This window comes from Aquarana catesbeiana, linkage group LG01, assembly GCF_042186555.1.
Source record: "Aquarana catesbeiana isolate 2022-GZ linkage group LG01, ASM4218655v1, whole genome shotgun sequence".
NCBI lineage: Eukaryota > Metazoa > Chordata > Amphibia > Anura > Ranidae > Aquarana > Aquarana catesbeiana.
The window spans coordinates 591229275-591256183 of NC_133324.1; the positions used below are offsets into that span (position 1 = coordinate 591229275).

The window sequence follows — 26909 nt, forward strand, 5'->3', positions numbered from 1 at the left end:
ACATAGTTCTGAAAAACAGGTTACTGGAAACAAGTGACTGAAAACAGTAGGATGGTTGGTGTACACATTTGCTTTTATTGTGGGGATAATCTTTAATGGGAGACACAGACAGCATTTTATAATAGAAAAGTTTCTGTTGTCTGTTGGTGTCCCACTGAGGTTTTCTTTGTGTATCAATTGGACAAGAAATGGTGTAAAAATTCTGTAATGGGCAAAGATATTAGTAAAAACCTGATACAGAGTCTAATGTTTCCCTAATCTAAAGGTAAAAAAATTAAATTGCATATATTTTTTTTTTTTTTTTTTATATTTTTCTAATATGGCAATAATTGTATTTCCAAAAAGGCTGTAGTAACCCTACCTTTGCTCCTCTGCTTCTTTTTCTGCTTGCTTGCGTGCTCGTTCTGAAATGATCTCATCACAGATATCATCATATGGTTTGTCCAATGAATGTTCACCCATGACCCAGACCCAGACTTCTTCATCTGCTCCAAATTTCCAGTTTACTGATTTATGTGAAGCTGGAAAACAATTAATTTTTCAAGATAAATTCCAGGATTGCACAAAATAAAAGCACACGCATTTTTTCACAACCACTTTTTGGACAAATCTTTTAAATGTCCTTTTTTTGAATGGAAAGGTCTAAATCCAGCTTACTAATTTGCCAAGGTACACTCTAGCACAAGTGCTGTACGAATTTGACTGGGTAGGGATTTAGATAGCATAGCTTTGTTTTGTAATCCCCAACATAATTTAATCATACTTTATGTCAATATAAGAAATAAACTGGTCATAGCGGGAAAATTCTAAAACTGACATTCCAATTATGGAGGGGAAAAGAAAAAACGTGCTCATCGTGCTGCAAAAAGTAAAAGGCCCCACCACACCATTAACACAGCTGTGTCTCCTCACACATCTTTGGGACTGAAGTTTAGAGGACTACCTGTGTATAAATACTGTATTCTGATAACTACAAAACAGTTTATTGCTTGTAATGTGAAAAATCCTTTTTATGTTCCAAATTCCTTTATTTATATTTTTCGCCACATTTACAGGTTAACTAAGCTGGGCAGCAAAAAAACTGCTGTGACACACTGTAGAGAAACTATAACACTAGTGGGGTAAAAAAAATATGGCCACATTTTATTCAATGTTAATATTTAAAATATTAAGGCCCCTTCACACTTGTTCATGTGTTTTTTGTGTGCATTTTTTAACACGTCCCTTAGTGATAATGTGGGTGGCCACCATTTTGGTTGATTTTAGCAACAAAGGTAATTAAGGCAGAACACGACAAAATCTTTGTTTATGTAGGAAAAAAAAAAAAAGGTATAACAAAGGCGCAGTTGACCTTTAAGTTAATTAGGTAGACCGCTTCCCATTAAAAAATATCTTTCCATAAACTGGTAATTTCTACACCTATCATCGACAAACAACAAAACTCTAATAAACGCATCTTCACACTTTAGGCAGCCATGCAAAAAAGAGAGATGGGAAATGTGAAAACACTAATACAGTCATGCAACAGCTTAAAGTTATATTATACAACACAAACATTTAGAAGACTGGCACTGCATTTACAACAGCAAGTGAATACGGGGTAAAAACTAAAATTTAGGTCTGATAGTTCAGAAAATATTAAAAAAAAAACTAATGTTTACCCAGAACTTTAAAATGTAAAATGTAGAATTTCCTTTGGCAATGACAAGTGAGATTCATGGGCTTGTCAATTACCAAACCTTGCATAATAATGAATCCCATTTTTGTGCATATATTGGTATTGCAGCTTTACAAAGGATCACTACAATGGGGTAATCCTCAGGTTGTTTAGGAAGTTACACTATCCTTTTTTTCATTTAATATGGACCTATTCAACAAGACAGCCAGTGCAGTAACCTGTGGCAACAATCAGACAGAGTTAAAATACTTGACAGATATGGAGCCACTCAAAGCCTCCTGTGTATCATCTTACCTGCTCTCTCCACTGCAGGTGCTGATCCCTCTAAGGAGAATGTCCTGTTTCGTCCATCCTAAGTAATGCAAAGCCCTTAACCACACTCTATATGTATCAAATACTTTTCAAAGTGAAAGTATAAGCTTCAGTTAAAGTCACCTCCTGTTGGCCATGACCCTCTATCGGACCACTACAATTACACCCGATTCTGGTGAAACACATCAGTGAGGTGTGGCCAATGGGTGGGGACTGTAGCTGAAGCTTGTACTTTAACCAATCAGTCAGATTTTACTATTTAAGAGTTTGACGTAGCTATGATAGAGAAAAAATGATAGCCAATTGATTACAATGAGCTAATTGCATTTTTATGTTGCCCATTGTAATATTATTATAATTTTATTAAGCATATATTCTTCAGGGCTTATTCATACCAGCGCATGCACGTTAATGTTCGAATAGAACGTACATGCTGATGTGTGCTGTGAACACGAGCTGCATCGCATTGTTAAAATGCATCACAGTGCCTTATTTTATTTTTTTTACCCAGCTGTATGTAGTCCTTAGTTTGTGTCACGATGCATTACAACATGTTGGAACATGCAAAAATGCAGCATGTCCTACTTTTTTCAGCATAGTGGTGTGAACTGAAACCATAGGACTTAAGGCAAATAGCCTCATTCTTGCACTAAGGCTGCCTTGGGCAACGCTGTCCAACACAGCTGGCATTAACAAGCCCTTATGGTCTTGAAAGCTGGTCAGATAATGTAGGAGGCATGATAAATATCTTAGGATATAAATAATTTGTCTGTTTCTCACATACAAAACTAACTACACGATCTGGCGCTTAAGAAATTTTTGCAGTGTTGATCCTATATCCCAGTAGATTCCAAATAACAAAACCTGAGCTAATCTCACATAATCTACCATGCTATGCCAGACTGAAAAGATTTTCTTTAGTTTATGTCCTCAGACGCCAAGTAATTGCTTGATTGGTTTTACCCTAAACCCACCTTGCCCATGGCAATTAACAAATGAAATTCTCTGTGAGGTTTGGTTACATTTAGGCAGGGTAAGCTGAATTAATAAATACATTTTCTCTCACAAAAGTTGAGTTTTTAACAGTTTAAAGAGGAGCTTAATCCTGTAAACAAAAATTTAAAAGTCAGTATTTGTGGCTGCTGAATTTTTAAAAAACACACACCTGTCCTGGGATCCAACAATGCCTTTACCTGACCCGCCTCTTTGCCAGTCTTCGACATAAAGTATAAAAATAACAAATATAGGATATCAGGTACGCTGTGTAAAAGTTGACATAACAAAAAAGCAAGGCGTCACATTCAACACTGCATATTAAAAATGAAATGTGTGAATGGGAAAGGTAGAAATGGCACTGTTCTAGGGTGCAATGTCACATGCCCCTGTATGACTTACAAGAGATCCCAATGTAATAGATCTCAAAATTAAAACCAGAAACAAAAACAAAGTGTCTTGTGCTTAGTGTGAACCAAATATGTGCAAATGATGCCAATGCACTTATGCAGCAATCAGGTATGCTTCTATTTAAATTGACAATAACTCTATTAAATGTAGCCTCAGTGTGGCACATAAGGTCAATATCAAATGCAAAGAAATAAAACATAGGTATGCAAACCACAATGCATCTACTAGAAATGTATACAAAGAACCTTATTCATAAAGTGACTAGTGCCCTTTGGATGTGTGCCTGAGTGATACTCCCCTGTATCAATTTCAACAAACTTATGTACTGTGTTCAACAATACTCCATAGTTAATTTTAAAGCAAAAATCATAAAAATAAATGTGACAGGTGCTCTTAAAATCTGAGCTCAGTGCTTCTTATGGGCAATCACAGCACCGGAGCCCACGAACCAAGAAATAACCCCGGGACAACATTTCGCCGGTCACACGGTGTGCTGGGAGCGCTGCAACAGCATCGTTCTATGGTAAGCATTTCATAATGAGCTAGTATGCGATGCAGCATCCAGCACAGGACACAGTGTCCTGTACTGGATGCTGGAGCGAACGGTCACAAGTCCAACAGTTGTGGTGACTGTGCTTTCTACAACAACAACAAAAAATTTCCCTGTATATTCAAGTGGTTCTTACTAATCATCTGCAGGGTCTTTTTCCTCCTTTGGCCTCAGTGGGTCCTCTGGCCTCCCCCTCCCCCTCCCGGGGTTGTGTTGTGTGTGGGGGAGCTGGGTCAGCTTTTTGGGCCAGGCACCCCTCTTTCTGAGGCACGCCACCTGCGTTGGATCTCCGGCTCAAGCAAACTGGGAGCATCTTTTTTCACTCATAGGTTTTTAATCTACGTGATTTGAAAAGGTTGTCATCCCACTACATAACAAAGTATTCTTGCTTAATTATACCCTTGAAGAAGGAGAGACACACATGTGCTCCGAAACGCATCGGGAGCAAGAACTACTAGTTTACTACTTTTATCATGTTATGATGACAGCATTGAAAATCCGCTCTAATACATTTTTATGTGTTTTTTATACATGTTTTGTATCTATCATATTGAATAAATATTTTTCAAACTAGATTAACTTTCTTAAATAATTTTTGTGCCTTTAAAGTCCACCACAAGGGGATTTTGTTCTTTTCTATAATACTGAATTTGGCACAACCAAATGCTCAAACATAGCCGACTCACCACTTGCAACCAAATCTTGGTGATTAAAATAGGCCATTGCTGTGGCATAAACGGATTGACTCCTAGCAGAACAATACCTTAAACTGAATGTTCAGGCCCTCAGAACCAAATTTTCTGCCTGAATTTTTAAAATGTTAATGGGCAAGGCCATTTCTGATCTAGGACACTTCTCCTGGCCAGCTGCCTCTTTCAGGACTGTCCCCCAACCTAAGCAAAAAAAGGTTGGCATATGTTGATACCATTTCCCAGGTAACTAAAAGAAGGATTTTCCCCTTCGCAGATTTTTGGATGTTAACCCCTTCCCGCCGACCGTACGCAGATGTGCGTACTCGGCTTTCGGGGGTTATACCGGGATAAAACCCGCAGCTGCAGGCATCATCCCGGTACCGTTGTTTACATCGGGCGATTGGCTATCCGTGTATAACAACCGATGCGGCTAAAAGCCGCTCGGCTGTTATACCGGAGGAACGGGAGGGGACATCCCCCCCCTCCCGCCGCCTCCCGCCGCTCTTACCGGGCCTCCCGATTGATCCGGAGGCTTGGTGACCAATCCGATGCCTCTAGCAACTGGGGGCGGGCTGGAACGAAGCTGTGGGCGGCTTCGTTCCAGCCTTCAAATTGTAAACGTGGAAGCGACGTCATGACGTCACTTCCCGTTTACTCGGCTGCCAATGGCGCCGTTTTAAAAAAAGTACACAGTATTCAGAGTCGCCGTTTTCGGCGATCTGAATACTTTGAAGTGTAAAGGAGAGATGGGGGGGTTTTTTAGACCCCCCATCCCTCCATAAAGAGTACCTGTCATCACCTATTACTGTCACAAGGGATGTTTACATTCCTTGTGACAGCAATAAAAGTCATCAAAACATTTTTTTTTTTTTTTTTTAAACACAATTTATGAATTTAAAAATAAATAAAATAAGAAAAAAACATTTTTAAAGCGCCCCTGTCCCCGCGAGCTCGCGCAGCAAAGAAAACGCATACGGAAGTCGCGCACACATATGTAAACGCTGTTCAAATCATACATGTGAGGTATCGCCGCGATCGTCAGAGTGAGAGCAATAATTCTAGCACTAGACCTCCTCTGTAACTCTAACCTGGTAAAAAATTTAAAGCGCCGCATATGGAAATTCTTAGGTACCGTAGTTTGTTGCCATTTCACGAGTGCGTGCAATTATAAAGCGTGACATGTTTGGCATCTATTTACTCGGCGTAACATCATCTTTCACATTATACAAAAAAATTGGGGTAACCTTACTGTTTGGATTTTTTAAAATTCATGAAAGTGTCCCTTTTCCAAAAATTTGCATTTAAAACACCGCTGCACAAATACTGTGTGATATAAAATATTGCAACAATCTCCATTGTATTCTCTAGATTCTCTGCTAAAAAAATATATATATAATGTTTGGGGGTTCTAAGTAATTTTCTAGCAAAAAATACGGATTTTAACTTGTAAACATCAAATTTCCAAAATAGGCTTAGTCATGAAAGGGTTAATCATAAACTGAGGCTCCAGCGCACTCAGCCTACAGCACCTGGTATTTCCGGGTGGTCTTTCATCTGGGTACTAACCAGGGCCGACCCCCCTTAGCCTCCAAGGTCGGATGAAATTGAACGCTATCAGGGTGATCTGGCCGTAGGCTTTGGAGTCAGACACATTGGGAATATAGAGCTTGAATTCTCTGTTTCAAGCCAATAGGATACTGCTTTTGCAGCAATCTAGAATGAGACTGAGCATAAAGAACGGCCTCAAATGAAGCCACCATGTTGCCCGACAACCTCACGCAAAGTTGCATAGGAGAAAAACATCTTGCTTCGACTACCTAGATCAGTCCTCTTTGGCACTGATCCTACCCTGGGGTACGAATACCCTTTTCTGGGTGTACCTATGATTAGACCCAAGTATTTTCTTCATGTTTTAAAGAAGATTCCTCCTAGGTTGAGAATCCGACCTAGATATTCCAGGCAGTCGAATGTGGCCACTCTACTTTTGGTCTAAGCGGGCTACCGACTGGTCTAACAGAAACAGATCGACTAGGTAAACCATAATCGTTATACCTTGGGCCCTCAATCTGGCTAGAAAAGTAGCCAGAACCTTGTACTTGAGGTGTAGCAGCTAGATTGGAAAGCAGAGCTACACACTGAAAAAGAAGATTTTGCACTTTGAAAGAGAATATTACTAGTGAGCGAGGAAATGGGCATATGGAGATATGCATCTTCATGCAAAAAAGGGAGAGATTATATTCAGCAATTGAATTTTAGATTTTTGAGATCTTGAATGTGCATTTGGATTTAACCAAATCCCAATCTCTGCTCTTACATAGGGCCACCATGAACACTTTTTGCCAAAACATGATCCAGTGCTAGAGAGAAAAAGATTAATTTTTCTCTGGATCCTTAGGAACGTTTGATCTGAAAAAAACGAGGAGACGGAAACTTCTTGGAACTCCAGTTTGTACATTGGAGCTATTGAGAAAGTCCCCCATTCGTCTTGGCATTCCTTCTGCCAGATCCCCGAGAACTGTAGAAGAATTCTCCCTATTGAGCAAGCGGAGCACCTCGTCCTAAAGGAGGCTATAAGTATCTTGTAGGCTACCTCCCTCAAGACCTCTTTTGTCCCTGGGGTTAACCCTGAGGATTACCCTTTGAATCTGATGGAGGAGGCCATCGTGACTGCCTGGAGGCTGATGCCCCTGGAACAGAAGAAGGAACTTTGAAATGAAATACAGAATTAGTCCTTCACTTAAAAGGCAAAAGGGGGTATCTTTCTTTTGCCAGAAATACTTTGGATATATCCAAAATATCCCCAGATAGCGGTCTTACCGCAAAAGGGAAGACTAGCCAGGAGCTTCTTGCATGACGCGTAGCGAAGGCGCAATCTGTCATAGCAACTATTGCAAACATAAAGCTGCCTCCTGGACCTGCTGAACAGGATAACACCTGTTAAAACTGGTTTATCAACGATTACCCAGTTACTGTCAGCGCAGGCTGAGATACTCAACCTGCCAGAGAAAAAAGTGCTTTTTTTTTTTTTTAATAGGAATTCCAACCTTTTATCCATTGGATCCCTAAGTATTTGAGTAATGTCTGCCGGACAAGTCAAACTTACCCACAAAGGATATAGTAGCGTTAATTGTTGGTATACCTTGCTTAGTGAATTTTCTCTACCATAGGATAAAGTGTGAAAACTTTTTTAGAAAGGAAAATAATGCTTATCTGGGTGATCCTCCAGGTACAAAAAAGAATGGACAGGAAAAAGCATGCACAGCTTGAGGAGGCTTTAGTGAACCCAAACACTCAGTTACATAAATGTGGAGCGGATCATTCAGCAAGAAATTGTACCATCAATCTTACAGATTGTGAAAGCTGACTCTCCCGCAATTGACACCTCAGAAGAGGAGTCATCAGCCTCACCACGGTCCCCTGAGGGAATAGTCTTCTCCTGCCCCTAGTTCCTCAGTTTGAGGGTCTTAGGAAAATGGAAGAGAACCCGTCACATCTTGACCACACTGTGATGCGATTAAAGTCGCTAAACTTCTTCTTAAAAACCTACCATGGCTGAGGAAAAAGAGTAAAATGACAGGGGCTGCAGTGTTGAACACAGTTGCAAACATTTCATGGCCCCCGATGCTCACTCTGACCAGCCACCCCCTCTCAGGGGAGGATGCTATTTGTAGAGTAGGCTTTCCAGAGCTTGAGGGAGACCCTTTTAGCTCCTTTTTTGGGGGTGTTTCAACCCCCCCTTCTGAATATAGCCTGATGCACAAAGCAGAGGTACTACCAGAAGGAATCGCATCCATTGCTTGAACAATAGTCAGCCACTGCCGCCGCTATTACTGCTCAGCCTGATGCAAATAATAAATGTGTTCAAAAAGAATGCTTGTGTCACCAACCTCTTTCACGCTCTTGTGTCTCTCTGCAGCTTGCAGCAATACCACTAATGCTTTTTTTAAAAAACACACTTTCCTGTGCTGGGTGTTGAAGGATGCCAATGCCGCGTTAAGCCCTTCCCCCATCCGTCGCCTTTGGCCCCCCTCATCTCTTTTTTTTTTTTTTTAAAGAGTTTTCCCGCGCGAGTGTGGGCCTCTGATCCTATGGGATCTTACAGAGAGGAGAAAATGGCGAGGAGAGCCTGGAAGCCACCAAGTAGTGCGGCGTGCCATTTTTTTCCCTAGTGCTTCTTCCTCTTGAAGAAGGGTAGCAAATAGCACAGGTGGGGGATGTCTGGTGGGGAGGATAACCCCCCCCCGGACTTACCAACACATTGTAAGCTCTCTGAGGAAGCGTGAGACGGTATGTGCTCTATACAACCCCCCAGTGGTGACACATAAGCATGACAACATTTACTAACTTAAAGGAGACATTCATAAGGAAATTCAAAAATTTTTTTAGAAAAACTCCACTAACCTTTCCCGCCGCAGGTTTTTCTGTGGTAAAACCAAGAGACCCAATCTTCACCCTTCACGGTGGGTTCCGTTAAACCTTCAGGAGCTGGGGATCCTCAAGGAAACCCACAATCCTGGACCTGTAATAGCACCACTGCCAGTAAAACTTTATGGCCTTATTACCAAAAGTACTGGATCCTGGGGTCCAGCTCTATAAAAAAGAGAAGCGTTTACAGGCAAAACCTCGTTTCTTCGGACACAAGGCCTGGGTACCATTCAATTCGGCCTAAAAGACACTTTGAATGGATCCGGCTGCATGGCTAGCCCCAGCAAGGATTGCTCCAGTGGAGCTCAGCACAGCACATCTTTACTCGTGACCAACACTTTAGACACTGGTGAAAAAACAGATACTCCCAGTAGTGGGAGGGGTTATTATAGGGAGTGCACTTTTTATCTTAGGGTGTGCCAGTGTCCATCACCTGAAGGTGGCCTATAACCCACATAGTAACTACTATGGCTCTGTGTCCCGTGATGTACGATAAGAAAATTACTTACTACATCTTTAACACCAAGAATTTTTCTACTTTCAGAGTGAGTGCGGCTGTTCATTTTTTAAATAGTCACTGTAGTATTTATGATCATCTCAGCCAATGAGGCCTCTGTTAAATAGTCAATGTAAGAATTAACAAGGACAGCTGAGAACTTGCAGTGCTTTTTTTTTTTTTTTTATTGAAACGGATGGGATTTTAGAGTTATATAAAAATGTCACAACACAATACAAACTATCCAGCTCAGTCACTAAGCACTAATAAGGAAGTCATCAATCATCAATAGCTAAAATTCTCCAGAGGCCACTAAGATTTCACAAATGCCGTAATATGAAATTTGTTTGTCATCATAGAATCACCTTATGATAAATGTATACAGCTTCAATTGTGACTACGGTATTAAATCTGAATATATTATACAGCTAATATATAGGAGGAGTCCCGGCAGAAGACAGGAGGACAGTGGGAGAAGAACCAGAGAGAGAGAGAGAGAGAGAGAGGGAGAAGAACTAGAGAGAGAGGGTATAGAACCGACAGAGGCAGAATACGTCAGCGAAGGATACAGAAGAGCCAGAGAGGGGAGAAGAGATCGGAAGAGACGACGGAGCTGCCATAATAAATTAATTACTTTAAAAACCTGTGTAAAGTGTTTTATTTTTGACACTTTTTTTCAGGTGAATGGGTAGGGGTACAATGTACCCCATACTAATTCACATAGGGTGGGGGGGGCCGGGATCTGGGGGGCCCCTTGTTAAAGGGAGCTTCCAGATTCTGATAAGCCCCCCCACCCGCAGACCCCGACAACCAACGGCCAGGGTTGTCAGGAAGAGGCCCTTGTCCTCATCAACATGGGGACAAGGTGCTTTGCATATTGAGGGCATGTGGCCTGGTACAGTTCAGGAGGGAGGGGCGCTCGCTCGTCCCCACCCCCTTTCCTGACCTCCTGGGCTGTGTGCTCCAATAGGGCTCTGGTATGGATTGTGGGGGACCCCTACGTCGTTTTTTAGGCGTGGGGGTTCCCCTTAAAATCCATACCAGACCGAAGGGCCAGGTATGCTCTTGGAGGGGAACCCACAATGTTTTTTTTTTTTTTCTTTAATTTGGCGTGGAGTTCCCCTTCAAGATCATCAGAGCACAAGTCGCATGCCAAAATCGGATCAGTCAAGACGGCGATCCAACTTCAGTGATATTCAATGGTCTGAAGTAGGATCAAAGTTGGACCAAAGTAGTGCAGGGAGCATTTTCAAAGTCGGATCGACTTGTGTCGGACCAATTAAGACAGCTCCCATAGGGAAACATTGATTTTCACACGTCCAATTTTCCAATGTCCAAGCGTCTTTCATACCAGTGTGGATCCGGCCTAAAGGTAACCCTCCTCACCTGTGATCTGTTTGCGTGCATATAAAAGGTCAATGCGTTTTTGGACTCCTGACAGACCCTTGCATCTTTCATCCAGTGTTGCACTGACATTTCTGGATTCTGAGTCATGGGGAAAGCAAACTAATTGTCACAGGATCTGCTGGAAAAGGTAGTTGAACTGTATAAAACAGTAAAGGGATATAAAAAAAAAAGATATCCAAGGAATTGAGAATGCCAATCAGCAGTGTTCAAACTCTAATCAAGAAGTGGAAAATGAGAGGTTCTGTTAAAACCAAACCACGGTCAGGTAGATCAACTAAAATTTCTGCCAGGAAAATTGTTTGGAGTGCAAAGAAAAAGCCACAAATAACTTCAGGTGAAATACAGGACTCTTTAAAAACAGGTGGTGTGGCTGTTTCAAGATGCACAATAAGGAAGCACTTGAAGGATGGGCCTGCATGGTCGAGTCGCCAGAAGATAGCCATTACTACGCAAATGCCACAAAGTATCCCACTTACAATATGCCAAACAGCACAGAGACAAGCCCCAATCCTTCTGGCACAAAGTCATTTGGAGTGAGGAGACCAAAATTGAGCTTTTTGGCCACAACCATAAACGCTTCATTTGGAGAGGAGTCAACAAGGCCTATGATGAAAGGTACACCATTCCTACTGTAAAACACGGAGATGGATCATTGATGTTTTGGGGATGTGTGAGCTACAAAGGCACAGGGAATTTGGTCAAAATTGATGGCAAGATGAATGCAGTATGTTATCAAAAAATACTGGAGGAACATTTGCATTCATCAGCCAGGAAGCTGCACATGGGATGGACTTGGACATTCCAACATGATAATGATCCAAAACACAAGGCCAAGTGAAGGTTCTGCGGTGGCCATTTCAGTCTCCTGACTAGGGATGAGCCGAACACCCCCCGGTTCGGTTCGCACCAGAACCCGCGAACGGACCGAAAGTTCGCACGAACGTTAGAACCCCATTGACGTCTATGGGACTCGAACGTTCGAAATCAAAAGTGCTCATTTTAAAGGCTAATTTGCATGGTATTGTCCTAAAAAGGGTTTGGGGACCCGGGTCCTACCCCAGGGGACATGTATCAATGCAAAAAAAACTTTTAAAAACGGCCGTTTTTTCGGGAGCAGTGATTTTAATGATGCTTAAAGTAAAAAAAAAAAAGTGAAATATTCCTTTAAATATCGTACCTGGGGGGTGTCTATAGTATGCCTGTAAAGTGACGCGTGTTTCCCATGTTTAGAACAGTCCCTGCACCAAATGTCATTTTTAAAGGAAAAAATCTCATTTAAAACTGCTTGCGGGTTTAATGTCATGTCGGGTCATGGCAATATGGATGAAAATCAGTGAGACAAACGGCATGGGTACCCCCCAGTCCATTACCAGGCCCTTTGGGTCTTGTATGGATATTAAGGGGAACCCCGCACCCAAATTAAAATAAGGAAAGGTGTGGGGCCACCAGGCCCTATATACTCTGAACAGCAGTATACAGGCGGTGCAAACAAGACAGGGACTGTAGGTTTGTTGTTAAGTAGAATCTGTTTGTAATTTTGAACATTTTTAACGTGTTTAGCTCCAGCCAAAAAATCTTTTCTAAGCTTTTTGGAAAACATAGGGAAGGGTTATCACCCCTGTGACATTTGTTTTGCTGTCTTTCCTCCTCTTCAGAAGATTTCACCTCACTTTTTTGTCCCAATGAAAAATGTTTTTTGAAAATTTGGGTTTTTTTGTGGAACAAGGATTGGAAAGCATCAGTGGAAAGGAGAAATTGTTTTCCCATATTAACTCTTACAGGAGAGAATTTCCCTTCCTAGGGGTAGATTTCATCTCACTTCCTGTTGTCTCCTTCCGTTTGCAAGTAGGAGTCGTTTGTAAGTTAGATGTTTGAAAGTAGGGTCCTGCCCTATATACTCAGCAGAAATTTGGGCCTTAGGTGTTGCTGTGGCCACAACACTGTAAGCCCTCACAGGGCCCTGCTGTGAAATATTAGATCAAGAATTGTAATTACATGCCCCTGTTGAACAGGAGCTGAAAAATTAGGCCTTAGGCACTGGTGCTGGTGCCACAACACTGCAACCCCTCACAGACACTCTAGTTGGAACGCAGGAACGAGCCCTGCTGCAAATTATTGCTTCAAAAATTGTAATTACACGCCCCTGTTAGACAGGGGCAGAAAAATTGGGCCTTAGGCACTGGTGCTGGTGCCACAACACTGCAACCCCTCACAGACACTCTAGTTGGAACGCAGGAACGAGCCCTGCTGCAAAGTATTGCATCAAAAATTGTAATTACACGCCCCTGTTAGACAGGGGCAGAAAAATTGGGCCTTAGGCACTGGTGCTGGTGCCACAACACTGCAACCCCTCACAGACACTCTAGTTGGAACGCAGGAACGAGCCCTGCTGCAAAGTATTGCATCAAAAATTGTAATTACACGCCCCTGTTAGACAGGGGCAGAAAAATTGGGCCCTAGGCACTGGTGCTGGTGCCACAACACTGCAACCCCTCACAGACACTCTAGTTGGAATGCAGGAACGAGCCCTGCTGCAAAGTATTACATCAAAAATTGTAATTACACGCCCCTGTTAAACAGGGGCTGAAAAATTGTGCCTTAGGCACTGGTGGTGGCGCCCAGAACCAAAAATGTTCTTACAAGCTATCAGCGTGATGATTGAGGAGGAAGAGGATAATTACTCAGGGATAGTCACTCAGCATCAGCATAGGCAGTCTTTGAAGGGATCTGAGATTTCAAAAAAAATTATTCGGTTACATCAGCATCAGGTGCTTGGTAGCTGGTGGTGATCCAAGACTCATTCATTTTTATGAAGGTCAGCCGATCGACCGAGTCGGTGGACAGACGCACCCTGTGATCGGTTACCACGCCTCCAGCAGCACTGAATGTGCGTTCCGAAAGAACGCTGGATGCAGGACAGGCCAGTAGCTCAATTGCATACTGTGCAAGCTCTGGCCAGTGATCCATCCTCAAGACCCAGTAACCCAGAGGATTTTCGGTGGGAAAGGTGTCCAAGTCTGATCTTGCCCCTAGGTATTCCTGCACCATGTAAAACAGACGCTGGCGATGGTTGCTGGAACCGATCATACCTTGGGGCTGCGGACCAAAAAATTGTCTGAACGCATCGGTCAGACGGCCACCTTCTCCACCGCTCCTTCTTTGACTGACCGAAGCCTCAGCAACACGTTGTCCAGAAACAGGAGTTTGTAACCTCCCAGTCTCTGGGAACGCGTTGCACAGACCTTTCTGCAAGGCCTCCCGAAGATGTTTCATCCTCTGCTCCCTCTGCGATGGCAAGATAAGGTCCGCAACCTTACCCTTGTAACGTGGATCAAGGAGGGTTGCCAGCCAGTATTGGTCCTTCTCCTTGATACCACGAATACGAGGATCCTTACGCAGGCTTTGCAGGATCAGGGAGGCCATGCAGCGTAGGTTTGCTGAGGCATTCGGTCCGGAGTCCTCTGGGTCACTAAGAACGACATGGTCCGCAGCCACCTCCTCCCAGCCACGTACAAGTCCATGTGTTTCTTGGGACTGATCCCTTAAAGACTGCTGCTGATGCTGAGTGCCAGGCTCCACCTCCATACTGACACAATCTTCCTCCTCCTCCTCTTCCTCCTCGTCCTCTTCCTGTGTGATCGGCGGGCACGCAGGAACACTGTCTGGATAAAGGGGGCCTTGAGAGCTAAGGAAGTCCTCCTCTTCCTGCCTCTGTTCTGCCTCAAGTGCCCTGTCCATTATTCCACGCAGCGTGTGCTCCAACAGGTGGACAAGGGGGACAGTGTCACTGATGCATGCACTGTCACTGCTCACCATCCTCGTGGCCTCCTCGAATGGTGACAGGACAGTGCATGCATCCCTGATCATGGCCCACTGGCGTGGGGAAAAAAAACCAAGCTCCCCTGACCCTGTCCTGGTGCCATAGTCGCACAGGTACTCATTGATGGCCCTCTGCTGCGTGTGCAGCCGCTGCAGCATGGCCAACGTTGAGTTCCACCTGGTGGGCATGTCACAGATTAGGCGGTTCTTGGGCAGGTTAAACTCCTTTTGGAGGTCCGTCAGCCGAGCACTGGCATTATATGACCGGCGGAAATGCACACAGACTTTCCTGGCCTGCCTCAGGACATCCTGTAAGCCCGGGTACCTGCCCAAGAACCGCTGCACCACCAAGTTAAGGACGTGAGCCAAACAGGGCACATGGGTCATTTGTCCCTGTCGGAGGGCAGAGAGGAGGTTGGTGCCATTGTCGCAAACCACCATTCCTGCCTTAAGTTGGCGTGGCGTCAACCACCTCTGAACCTGCCCCTGCAGAGCTGACAGAACCTCTGCCCCAGTGTGGCTCCTGTCCCCCAAGCACACCAGCTCAAGCACCGCATGGCATCTTTTGGCCTGCGTACTTGCGTAGCCCCTTGAACGCCTACGGAGCACCGCTGGTTCCGAGGAAGAGGCCATGGAGGAAGAAGAAGAGGAGGGGGTGGAGGAGAGAGGTGTGTCACAATCAGCATTTTGGAGGCGTGGTGGCAGAACAACCTCCAACACTACTGCACCTTGTCCTGCATCCTTCCCAGCTGCCAGCAGAGTCACCCAATGCGCCGTGAAACTTAGGTAACGTCCCTGTCCATGCCTGCTGGACCATGAGTCAGCGGTAATATGCACCTTACCGCTGACCGCCCTGTCCAGCGAGGCATGGACATTGCCTTCCACATGCCGGTAGAGAGCCGGAATCGCCTTCCGTGAGAAAAAGTGGCGTTTGGGTACCTGCCACTGAGGAACCGCACATTCCACAAACTCACGGAAGGGGGCAGAGTCTACCAACTGAAAAGGCAGCAGTTGAAGTGCTAGCAATTTTGCCAAGCTAGCATTCAACCGCTGGGCATGTGGATGGCTGGGAGCAAACTTCTTTCGGCGGTGCAGCAGCTGGGGCAGGGAAATTTGCCTGGTACAATCTGACGTCGGTGTACCAAAAGCAGATTGCCCACAAGTACTTGGCTGTGACACACCTAATTCTACACCTTCATTCCTCTCACTGCAGGTCTCAGAGAGGACTGAAGGTCTAGTGGGGTTGGAAATCTCAGCTGATGAGGAGCAAGGAGAGATCCTCTTTGTTCTTTGGTGTGGGTCTTTTAGATACGCTTGCCAACGAACTGCATGGCAGGTCAACATATGTCTGGTCAAGCATGTGGTACCCAAGCGGGAGATATTTTGGCCACGCGAGATACGCTTGAGACATATGTTGCAAATAGCAGCGGTGCGATCTGATGCACTCGTCTCAAAAAAGGCCCACACCAAAGAACTTTTTGAATAACGCGCAGAGACTGCAGCGCCCTGCACATGTGGAGCTTTGGGGTGTGATGCAGTCAATGTGTTGCCCTTAGGCTGGCCCCTGGAGGGCATCCTGCCTCGTTGGTGATGTGCTGCCGCCTCCTCCTCCTCCTCCTCCTCCTCCTCCTCCTCCTCCTCCTCTCTCCTATCAGGCACCCACGTTGAGTCAGTGACCTCATCATCCCCTCCCTCCTCATCACTGGAGCAAACCTGGCAGTATGCTGCAGCAGGGGGAGCATGACTGCCAGATTGCTGTCCTTCTTGGGCACCCCCTCTGTCCGCGCTCATGTTACTGCCTTCATCGAGCTCAGTATCGTCATCAGAGCCTTCCAAACGCTGGGCATCCTCCTGGAGCATGTACCCAACACTGTGGTCAAACAGTTCGAGGGAATCCTCATGAGGACATGGTGGAGCTAGGGAAGGAGTCACTGATGACATTGAGCTGAGGGAAGAGGCCGCTGCTTTGCCAGACAAAGCACCCTGGGCATGGGTGAGAGAGGATGAGGAGGATGAGGACGGCTTGGTCATCCACTCGACCAAGTCTTCCGCATGTTGCGGCTCAACATGGCCAGCTGCCGAAAAAAAGGCCAAGCGTGTCCCATGGCCACGTGCTGATGAGGATGCACCGTCTCCACGACCAGCACTAGACACAGAGCCTGCTTGCCCTCTCTTATTGGCTTGTGACTGTCTGCCTCTCCTTCTTGGCCTTCCAGACATACTAATGGCCTGTAGCTGCACTAAGCTGGGATAGAACACCTGTAATTTTCTTCAAGTAGCTTTATATACTGTAACCAGACAAGCCTGCCTGTCAGTAGGAAGATAACAGGAACGGATCTAGCTGAACACTGTGAGCAGGACGCACTGTACTAAATGTAAATAGTCTAGCTGCCTGACCGTGGTACTAATAGGATCAAATAGAACACCTGTAATTTTCTTCAGGTAGCTTTATATACTGTAACCAGACAAGCCTGCCTGTCAGTAGGAAGATAACAGGAACGGATCTAGCTGTACACTGTGAGCAGGACGCACTGTACTAAATGTAAATAGTCTAGCTGCCTGACCGTGGTACTAATAGGATCAAATAGAACACCTGTAATTTTCTTCAGGTAGCTTTATATACTGTAACCAGACAAGCCTGCCTGTCAGTAGGAAGATAACAGGAACGGATCTAGCTGTACACTGTGAGCAGGACGCACTGTACTAAATGTAAATAGTCTAGCTGCCTGACCGTGGTACTAATAGGATCAAATAGAACACCTGTAATTTTCTTCAGGTAGCTTTATATACTGTAACCAGACAAGCCTGCCTGTCAGTAGGAAGATAACAGGAACGGATCTAGCTGAACACTGTGAGCAGGACGCACTGTACTAAATGTAAATAGTCTAGCTGCCTGACCGTGGTACTAATAGGATCAAATAGAACACCTGTAATTTTCTTCAGGTAGCTTTATATACTGTAACCAGACAAGCCTGCCTGTCAGTAGGAAGATAACAGGAACGGATCTAGCTGTACACTGTGAGCAGGACGCACTGTACTAAATGTAAATAGTCTAGCTGCCTGACCGTGGTACTAATAGGATCAAATAGAACACCTGTAATTTTCTTCAGGTAGCTTTATATACTGTAACCAGACAAGCCTGCCTGTCAGTAGGAAGATAACAGGAACGGATCTAGCTGTACACTGTGAGCAGGACGCACTGTACTAAATGTAAATAGTCTAGCTGCCTGACCGTGGTACTAATAGGATCAAATAGAACACCTGTAATTTTCTTCAGGTAGCTTTATATACTGTAACCAGACAAGCCTGCCTGTCAGTAGGAAGATAACAGGAACGGATCTAGCTGAACACTGTGAGCAGGACGCACTGTACTAAATGTAAATAGTCTAGCTGCCTGACCGTGGTACTAATAGGATCAAATAGAACACCTGTAATTTTCTTCAGGTAGCTTTATATACTGTAACCAGACAAGCCTGCCGGTCAGTAGGAATTTAACAGGAACGGATCTAGCTGAACACTGTGAGCAGGACGCACTGCACTAAATGTAAATAGCAGGAACGGATCTAGCTGAACACTGTGAGCAGGACGCACTGCACTAAATGTAAATAGTCTAGAAGATAACAGGAACGGATCTAGCTGAACACTGTGAGCAGGACGCACTGCATTAAATGTAAATAGTCTAGATAGAAGATAACAGGAACGGATCTAGCTAAACTGAATACAGTGTATATATATATATGCAACACCTGGGATGCATATATATACACAATACACTGTAAGTGCAGCTAACTGACTGACTGTTCTGCCTAATCTATCTAACTCAAATCAAATGACACTGTCTCTCTCTCTCTCTATCTCTCAGCACACCGGAACACACACTACACAGGGCCGCCGTGCAGGCGGCCTTATATAGTGTGGGGTGTGTACTAAATGCCCTGAGCCGTAATTGGCCAAAGCCACCCTGGCTTTGGCCAATTACAGCTCTCTCTACTGACAGCGCTGTGATTGGCCAAGCATGCGGGTCATAGTGCATGCTTGGCCAATCATCAGCCAGCAATGCACTGCGATGCCGCAGTGAATTATGGGCCGTGACGCGCCACACGAATTTAGCGCGAACGGCCCATAACGTTCGCAATTCGGCGAACGATCGAACAGCCGATGTTCGAGTCGAACATGGGTTCGACTCGAACACGAAGCTCATCCCTACTCCTGACCTCAAAATCATTGAGCCACTCTGGGGAGATCTCAAAGGTGCAGTTCATGCAAGACAGCCCAAGAATTTACAGGAACTGGAGGCTTTTTGCCAAAAGGAATGGGCAGCTTTACCATCTGAGAAGATAAAGAGCCTCATCCACAAAAGACTTCAAGCTGTCATTGATGTTAAAAGGTGGCAATACACGGTATTAAGAACTGGGGTATGTAAACTTTTGATCAGGGTCATTTGGGTAGTTTCTGTTGTCAATTATGTTTTATATTTAAAAAGAGTAAACACGGTTGATTGATAATAAATGGCTTCAGCCAAACACTAACCATGATTAGTGAAAGAAAAGTTTTTGTGTTATTTCATATTCTCTGAAAAATTGCCCAAAAAAAAAAAATCATAAATTCTGCCACAGTATGTAAACTTATGAGCACAACTGTATATACATACATACATACATGCACACACGCACACCCAGAGTTATATTACAAAGTTATACACTTTTTATGTTTGAAATTATACCATAATAACCAAGGAAATATAAACACATTATTGGTGTACCATGTTTATATAAGCAGTTATTCATGTGATGTTACAATACAAATGAGTCTATTAGTTTAGAAAGGTCAGAAAATTTCTCTCCAGCCAGCATTGACACTCCTTGCAGTCTTAAATGGGAAAGGGAATATTTTGTTGCATAACCCCAGCATGGAAACTATGAGCTAAAGATCATAATTGCCACAGTTTGTACACTACTGATACATTTCTATAGGGAAATATAACTATCTTTCCTCCACTTTAAGAACCACAAAAACAAAACAATTTAGCATTTTCTTCTTTGTTTGGAATGTTTTGTGTATGAAATTGTTAATCATTTTTACCAATACATGTCTGTACTGAATCCTTTTATATATGAAACTAAAAACGTGAAACAACTTTTTTCATGATTCCCTAAACAAACTCTAAGGCTGGGTTCACAAATATGCAAAGTGTCCACATCCAATTCGCATGACAACCGTGTGTTAGGCTCTCAATGGAGCTGGTTCACACAGGTCCAGGACGGCTGCGGTCCGGATTGCAGAAGGTTCCTGTGCATGTTTGGGTCTGGTTCAGGTGCGAATTCAGGCAAATATTTGGACCTGAAGTGGTAAACAGACACGCACAGGCACGAACCCACAGGCGCACATATGTGAACCCTGCCTTAAAGTGGATGTAAACCCTCACATATACCCAGTGAAGTGAACAGCCTCAGATGATACACAGAGATGAAGCAAATCTCCCTACAATCTCCCTACATAAGTTTTACATGTATATCTGCTGTCTTCAGCTTTACATACTGTTTAGAAAGTGCACATCCTGTTAGAATTTTCTCTTCCTGTTCCAGCAGGGGGAGGGGAGTCTTGCCATACACTGTGAGACAGTTGATTGGAGGAAAGGCACACACCCCCCTCTCCACAGAGACTTGCAGAGCTGTGCTGTAAATTGACCAGCTGTCTGCTAATCTATTTATAGCACCCGCCCTGACACAAATTTCAGGCTGGTTTTATCACATGTGTCAGAGAACTTGTCAGAAGTTATAATGCTAATAACAGAAGAACGAACCAAGAGAAAGCCACGTGACATAATGTTTTGGCGAGAGATAAGAAAACATTGCAGCTATATGTGCCCAGCTCAAATTTCATGAATCGGGTTTACATCTACTTTAACCACTTGCCGACCAGCTCACATACATTTACGGCGGTAGGTTGGCTCGTTCCCGCGAATCGCCGCACCTGTACGTCGGCCTCTTTACGAGCCAAAGCAGGCACGCGCATGCCCGCTGCACAGCGGGGGGACCCTATCATGGGCACGAGAGCCAGAACAGGGATCTGTGTATGTAAAAACACAAATCCCCGTTCTGACAGTGGAGGAGAGACAGATCTGCTGTTCCTAGTAATTAGGAACAGCGATATGTCTCCTCCTCCAGTCAATCCCATCCACCCCAGTTAGAAACACCTCCCAGTGAACACATTTAACCCCTTGATCACCCCCTAGTGTTAACCCCTTCCCTGCCAGTGACGTTTATACAGTAATCAGTGGCTATTTTTAGCTCTGTATAAATGTCGATGGTCCCAAAAAAAGTGTCAAAAGTGTCCAATCTATCCGCCGCAATGTCACCGTCCCGCTTAAAAAAAAAAAAAAAAACGCTGATCGCCGCCATTACAAGTAAAAAAAAATAAAATAATAAAAAACGCCATAAATCTATCACCCATTTTGAAGACATTATAACTTTTGCGCAAACCAATCAATATACGCTTATTGAGATTATTTTTTTACCAAAAATATGTAGAAAGATACATATTGGCCTAAACTGATGAAGACTTTTTTTTTGGATATTTATTATAGCAAAAAGTAAAAATATTGTTTTTTTTTTGTTTATAGAGCAAAATATAAAAACCGCAGAGGTGATCAAATACCACCAAAAAACTATTTGTGGTAAAAAAATAACCTCAAATGTTATTTGGGTACAGTGTTGCATGACCGTGCAGTTGTCAGTTAAAGCGACGCAGTGCCGTATCGCAAAAAATGGCCTGGTCATTAAGGGGTAAAATCTTCCGGGGCTGAAGTGGTTAAGCTGTGTTGTGTGATAATGCTTATTTACGGTGTGTAAAAATCACGAATGCTGATATATCCAGTTTTAAAGTAGAACTAGAAAAGCTACAATTTCTGGGGAAATTGTGTGATGTGTTCTTGCCTCCACCTACAGTAGTCTACAACTTGCGTGGGTGGAGTAACTGTTGTGTGGTTGGAGTGCCTGGAGTAACTGTGAAAAGTGTTAAAAAGCTTAATATTTTAAAAAGTAAAAATAGTAGTAAAAAAGTTGAAGTCGTCCCATCATTAGCTGAAAGAGCTGAATATTTTTTTCAAAAATGATTTTTTTTTTTTCAAAAATGATTTTTTTTTTTTCAAAAATGATTTTTTTTTTTTCAAAAATGATTTTTTTTTTTTTTTTTTTAATTTTTTTCTTAATAGGAACACAGCACAAGAACACTTAATTATAGGCAAAACTATTTTTTTTTTTCCATTTTGGATGGAGTAAGAGGGTTGTAACCTGTCAGGTTTTTTTTTTTTCCATCTGTGTCCAATTGTGGATATTTACCTTCACTTCCTGTCCTATAGCCAAAACAAAGTGAGAGGAGATCCCTGGAAATTAGCGATATCCTTTGCACCCTCCCAAAACTTGACACAGGGGATCTAACACCTCACCGCTCCAAATTAAAAAAAGGTTTGCCTTTAGCTATACTTCAACCCAAGAAAATGTTCACGAGAGAATTTATTCCTTCATTAAACTGCTTTCACTCTAGTTCTTTTTTATTTTCAAATATTGAAAAATGACATTCATCTGCTACTTCAGGATGATTAAAAATGCTTGCTGTAGACGGGACTTTTGCTTTTTTTTTTTTTTTTTTTTTCGTGGTTTATCCTGGGTGTGGAGTTCTGACTAAGTATTTGGAAAATGTACACTTCTCTGTATATGATGGATCGATTGCTTCTCTGTCTAATTTGTAATGTTTATATGATGCACTCGAATATTACCAAAATTATTGGGACGCCTGCCTTTACACGTACATGATCTTAGTCCGTAAGGTTCAATACTGTTGGCCCACCCTTTGCAGCTATAAACAGCTTCAACTCTTCTGGGAAGGCTGTCCACAAGGTTTAGGAGTGTGTCTATGAGAAGGTTTGACCAGTCTTCCAGAAAGGCATTTGTGAAGTCAGGCATTGATGTTGGACGAGAAGGCCTGGCTTGCAGTCTCCACTCTAATTCATCTAATAGGTGTTCTATCGGGTTGAGGTCAGAACTCTGTGCAGGCCAGTCAAGTTACTCTACCCCAAACTCGCTCATCCATGTCGTTATGGACCTTGCTTTGTGCACTGGTGTGCAGTCATGCTGGAACATGTCGTTATGGACCTTGCTTTGTGCACTGTTCCCACAAAGTTGGGAGCATGAAATTGTTCAAAATGTCTTGTATACTGACATCTTAGGAGTTCCCTTCGCTGAAACTAAGGGGCCAAGCCCAACCCCTAAACACCCTCACACCATAATCCCCCTCTCCACCAAATGATTTGGACCAGTGCACAAAGCAAGGTCCATAAAGACATGGATGAGCGAGTTTGGGATGGAGGAACGTGACTGGCCTGCACAGAGCCCTCACCTCAATCCGATAGAACACCTATTGGATGAATTAGAACAGAGACTGTGAGCCAGGCCTTCTTGTCCAACATCAGTGCCTGACCTCACAAATGGGCTTCTGGAAGAATGGTCAAAAATTCCCATAGACACACTCCTAAACCTTGTGGACAGCCTTCCCAGAAGAGTTGAAGCTGTTAGCTATATGCAAAGGGAGGGCCAACTTAACACTGAACCATGCAGACTAAGACTGGGATGCCATTAAATTTCATGTGCGTGTAAAGGCAGGTGTCCCAATACTTTAGGTAATATAGTGTAAAAAGACCTAATAAAAAGATATCAAATTTTAAAAATCTGCCGTCACCCTACAAAGTGACCAGTAGCGTTTAGTAATACCCCGTACACACTATAAGAATACCGTACGAAAAATCCCGCTTTCGGATAGATCGTTCGATAATCTAATCATTAGTACACGTCTGTCGCATCCGATTAAGGCCAGTCGTACGATATTTATAGAAGGAACAAGATTGAAATTTTTTTTCGTTTGTGAACACAACGAACGATATGATCAATGGTATGGTTATCGTACGAAAATAATAATATCGGGAATAGTAGTGCGCATGATCGGAAACCAACGAACAAACCGGAAACAAAACCAAAGTAAACAAACATACCGCTATTCGTTAGATTTCCTACATGCATGTTCTATCGTTATATGAGAGAGGGAAACTAGAGGGATCAGTGTGGAGAGAGGGGGACATTGGGGATCAGTTGGGGGGGGGGGTGGTTGATATTCTGTGTATACATGTAGTTTGCTCTGTCTGTTCACTTCATGTTCAGTATCATATACAACAGTGCACTTGGTTTGTGCAGTAACAGACAGGACACGAGCATTGTACAAGTGAAACCCGGACACTTTAGCAGTAATTATTATTTGTAGTACACGATACATATGTTTTGCAATTAACCACTTGACAACTGGGCACTTAAACCCCCTTCCTAACCAGACCAATTTTCAGTTTTCGGTGTTCTCACACTTTGAATGACAATTACTCAATCATGCAATACTGTACCTATATGAAATTGTTGTCCTTTTTTTCACCCAAATAGAGCTTTATTATGGTGGTATTTAATCACCACTGGGTTTTTTTTTTTTTTGCGCTATAAATCAAAGACCAAAAAACTGTTAAAAAAAAAAAAAACAAACAAATAATAATTTGTTTGTGTTAAAATTTATTGCAGAGTATTGGCGAGTATTAGTGATTATTGGCAGAGTATTTGCAGAGTATTTGCACAGTGTTGCAGAGTATTGCACAGTGTTGCAAAGTATTAGCAGAGTATTCACAGTGTTGCAGATTATTGGCACTGAGCAGTGCTGTGGGCACTACTCATCCAGCCCGCAGCGCTGCTGCAATCTCTCCCCCTCACACTGTACCGATCGGTACAGAGAGGGGAGGGAGGAACCAGCATCATAACGTGACGCCGGTTGGACCCAGCGATCACGGATGTTCCCGGGTGCGCGCCCCAGGGCAACATTCTAGGAGGGCTTCCCACGGACGCCCACCCAGAATAAGCCGACCACGCTGTAGCCGTCTTTCGGCTATGGCCCGGTCGGCAAGTGGTTAAAGAACGTTTCCAATCATATTCTAATTAAACCTATTTGCAATCTTGTTCCTTCTACCTGAAGTTCCCCCTTTACATCTTTATCCGCAGAGTTCAGTACACTTTAGGGAGAAATATGGTTACTCCCATAAGGGGTGGTCTAAGAACCCTGATTTACCTTGATGGTACTCATTCTGAAGCAGGAGAGAGGTGGGAGACTTCAAACACAGACATGGATGGATAGTGAGCTCACTCAACCCTCGACAGTCAGCACCCCTATTCCTGATGTATTTTACAGCTGGTTGTCTTCAAATATTTGACCCCCACTTTTACTGTGCGAAATACAGCGCCGGGGATTGGAGTGTGGGCAGACACAGAGGGGTATGGGTGCGAGGAGGAGGTGCAAATCAAACCCAAATTTCCTCTCCCATCTGTATGTAGGTAATTGGTGATAGTTCAATATGAATAATGTGTGTGTATCCTTATCGACCATCAATAGGAAGCTAGAGGGGTGTATGCATTGTTTGTGGGCAGAGAGGCCATGTTCACAGAGGCGGCTCTCTAATTAGGCGAAATAGGCGGTGGCCTCAGGCCTCGCAGTCATAGGGGCCTCGCACAGCTGGCTAGTTTACCTAATTAGAGAGCTGCCTCATTCAGCAGCAGAGATCTCCGTCCCGAGTCCCCTCGCTCTGCTACAGGGAGAGGTAACAGGCGGCAAGTGGGACGTGTGATCGGAGCTCACATACATCTCCAGATCACAGACAGGGAGGGAGAGCCGCTCAGTGTAGAGCTCTGACAGATCTCCCCCCTCCCCCTTCTGCCCGCACAGCCAGACAGAAGAGGAGAGAGAGCTTCTCCTCCACCTCCTCCAGCCCTCTCCTCTTGTGTCTGCCCCGCCCACTCTCCTTGGCAGTGTTCTCTGTTCTGCCTCAGAGAAGGGGATGTGTGGGCGGGAAGATTCAAGCTGAAGCCCAGTAAACAGAAAAGGACAAGGGGAGTCTGATCCATCCAGTCCCTCCTGCCAGTGAGTACACTGATGTAGGGGATGCTCTTCCTTCCCTTCTTTTCCCCATCCCCCTCTCTTTCTCTTTCTTTCCCCATCCCCCTCTCTTTCTTTCTCTTTCTCTTTCTTTCCCCATCCCCCTCTTTTTCTTTCTCTTTCTTTCCCCATCCCCCTCTCTTTCTTTCCCTTTCTTTCCCCATCCCCCTCTCTTTCTTTCCCTTTCTTTCCCCATCCCCCTCTCTTTCTTTCCCCATCCCCCTCTCTTTCTTTCCCCATCCCCCTCTCTTTCTTTCCCCATCCCCCTCTCTTTCTTTCCCCATCCCCCTCTCTTTCTTTCCCCATCCCCCTCTCTTTCTTTCCCCATCCCCCTCTCTTTCTTTCTCTTTCTTTCCCCATCCCCCTTCTCTTTCTTTCTTTCCCCATCCCCCTCTCTTTCTTTCTTTCCCCATCCCCCTCTCTTTCTTTCTCTTTCTTTCCCCATCCCCCTCTCTTTCTTTCTCTTTCTTTCCCCATCCCCCTCTCTTTCTCTTTCTTTCCCCATCCCCCTCTCTTTCTCTTTCTTTCCCCATCCCCCTCTCTTTCTTTCTCTTTCTTTCCCCATCCCCCTCTCTTTCTCTTTCTCTTTCTTTCCCCATCCCCCTCTCTTTCTCTTTCTTTCCCCATCCCTCTCTTTCTTTCTCTCTTTCCCCATCCCCCTCTCTTTCTTTCTCTTTCTTTCCCCATCCCCCTCTCTTTCTTTCTTTCTTTTCCCCACCCCCTCCCTTTCTTTCTTTCTTTCTTTCTTTCTTTCTTTCTTTCCCCATCCCCCTCTCTTTCTTTCTTTCTTTCCCCATCCCCCTCTCTTTCTTTCTTTCCCCATCCCCCTCTCTCTTTCTTTCCCCATCCCCCTCTCTTTCTTTCTCTTTCTTTCCCCATCCCCCTCTCTTTCTTTCTTTTCCCCACCCCCTCCCTTTCTTTCTTTCTTTCCCCATCCCCCTCTCTTTCTTTCTTTCTTTCTTTCCCCATCCCCCTCTCTTTCTTTCTTTCCCCATACCCCTCTCTTTCTTTCTCTCTTTCTCTCTTTTTCTTTCTTTCCCCATCCCCCTCTCTTTCTTTCTCTCTTTTTCTTTCTTTCCCCATCCCCTTTTCTTTCTTTCTTTTTTTTTCTAT

The 26909-nt window shown here is 44.0% G+C and overlaps 1 protein-coding gene across 1 annotated transcript in view; it reads right to left on the reverse strand.

The window, feature by feature from the left end:
• Positions 1–26909, reverse strand: part of SH2D4A (SH2 domain containing 4A) — a 179332-nt gene that overhangs the window by 84973 nt on the left and 67450 nt on the right. Inside the window, exon 3 of the mRNA XM_073598185.1 lies at positions 362–521. Coding sequence (XP_073454286.1) covers positions 362–521 — 160 coding nt within the window. The remainder of the gene's footprint in view (positions 1–361; positions 522–26909) is intronic.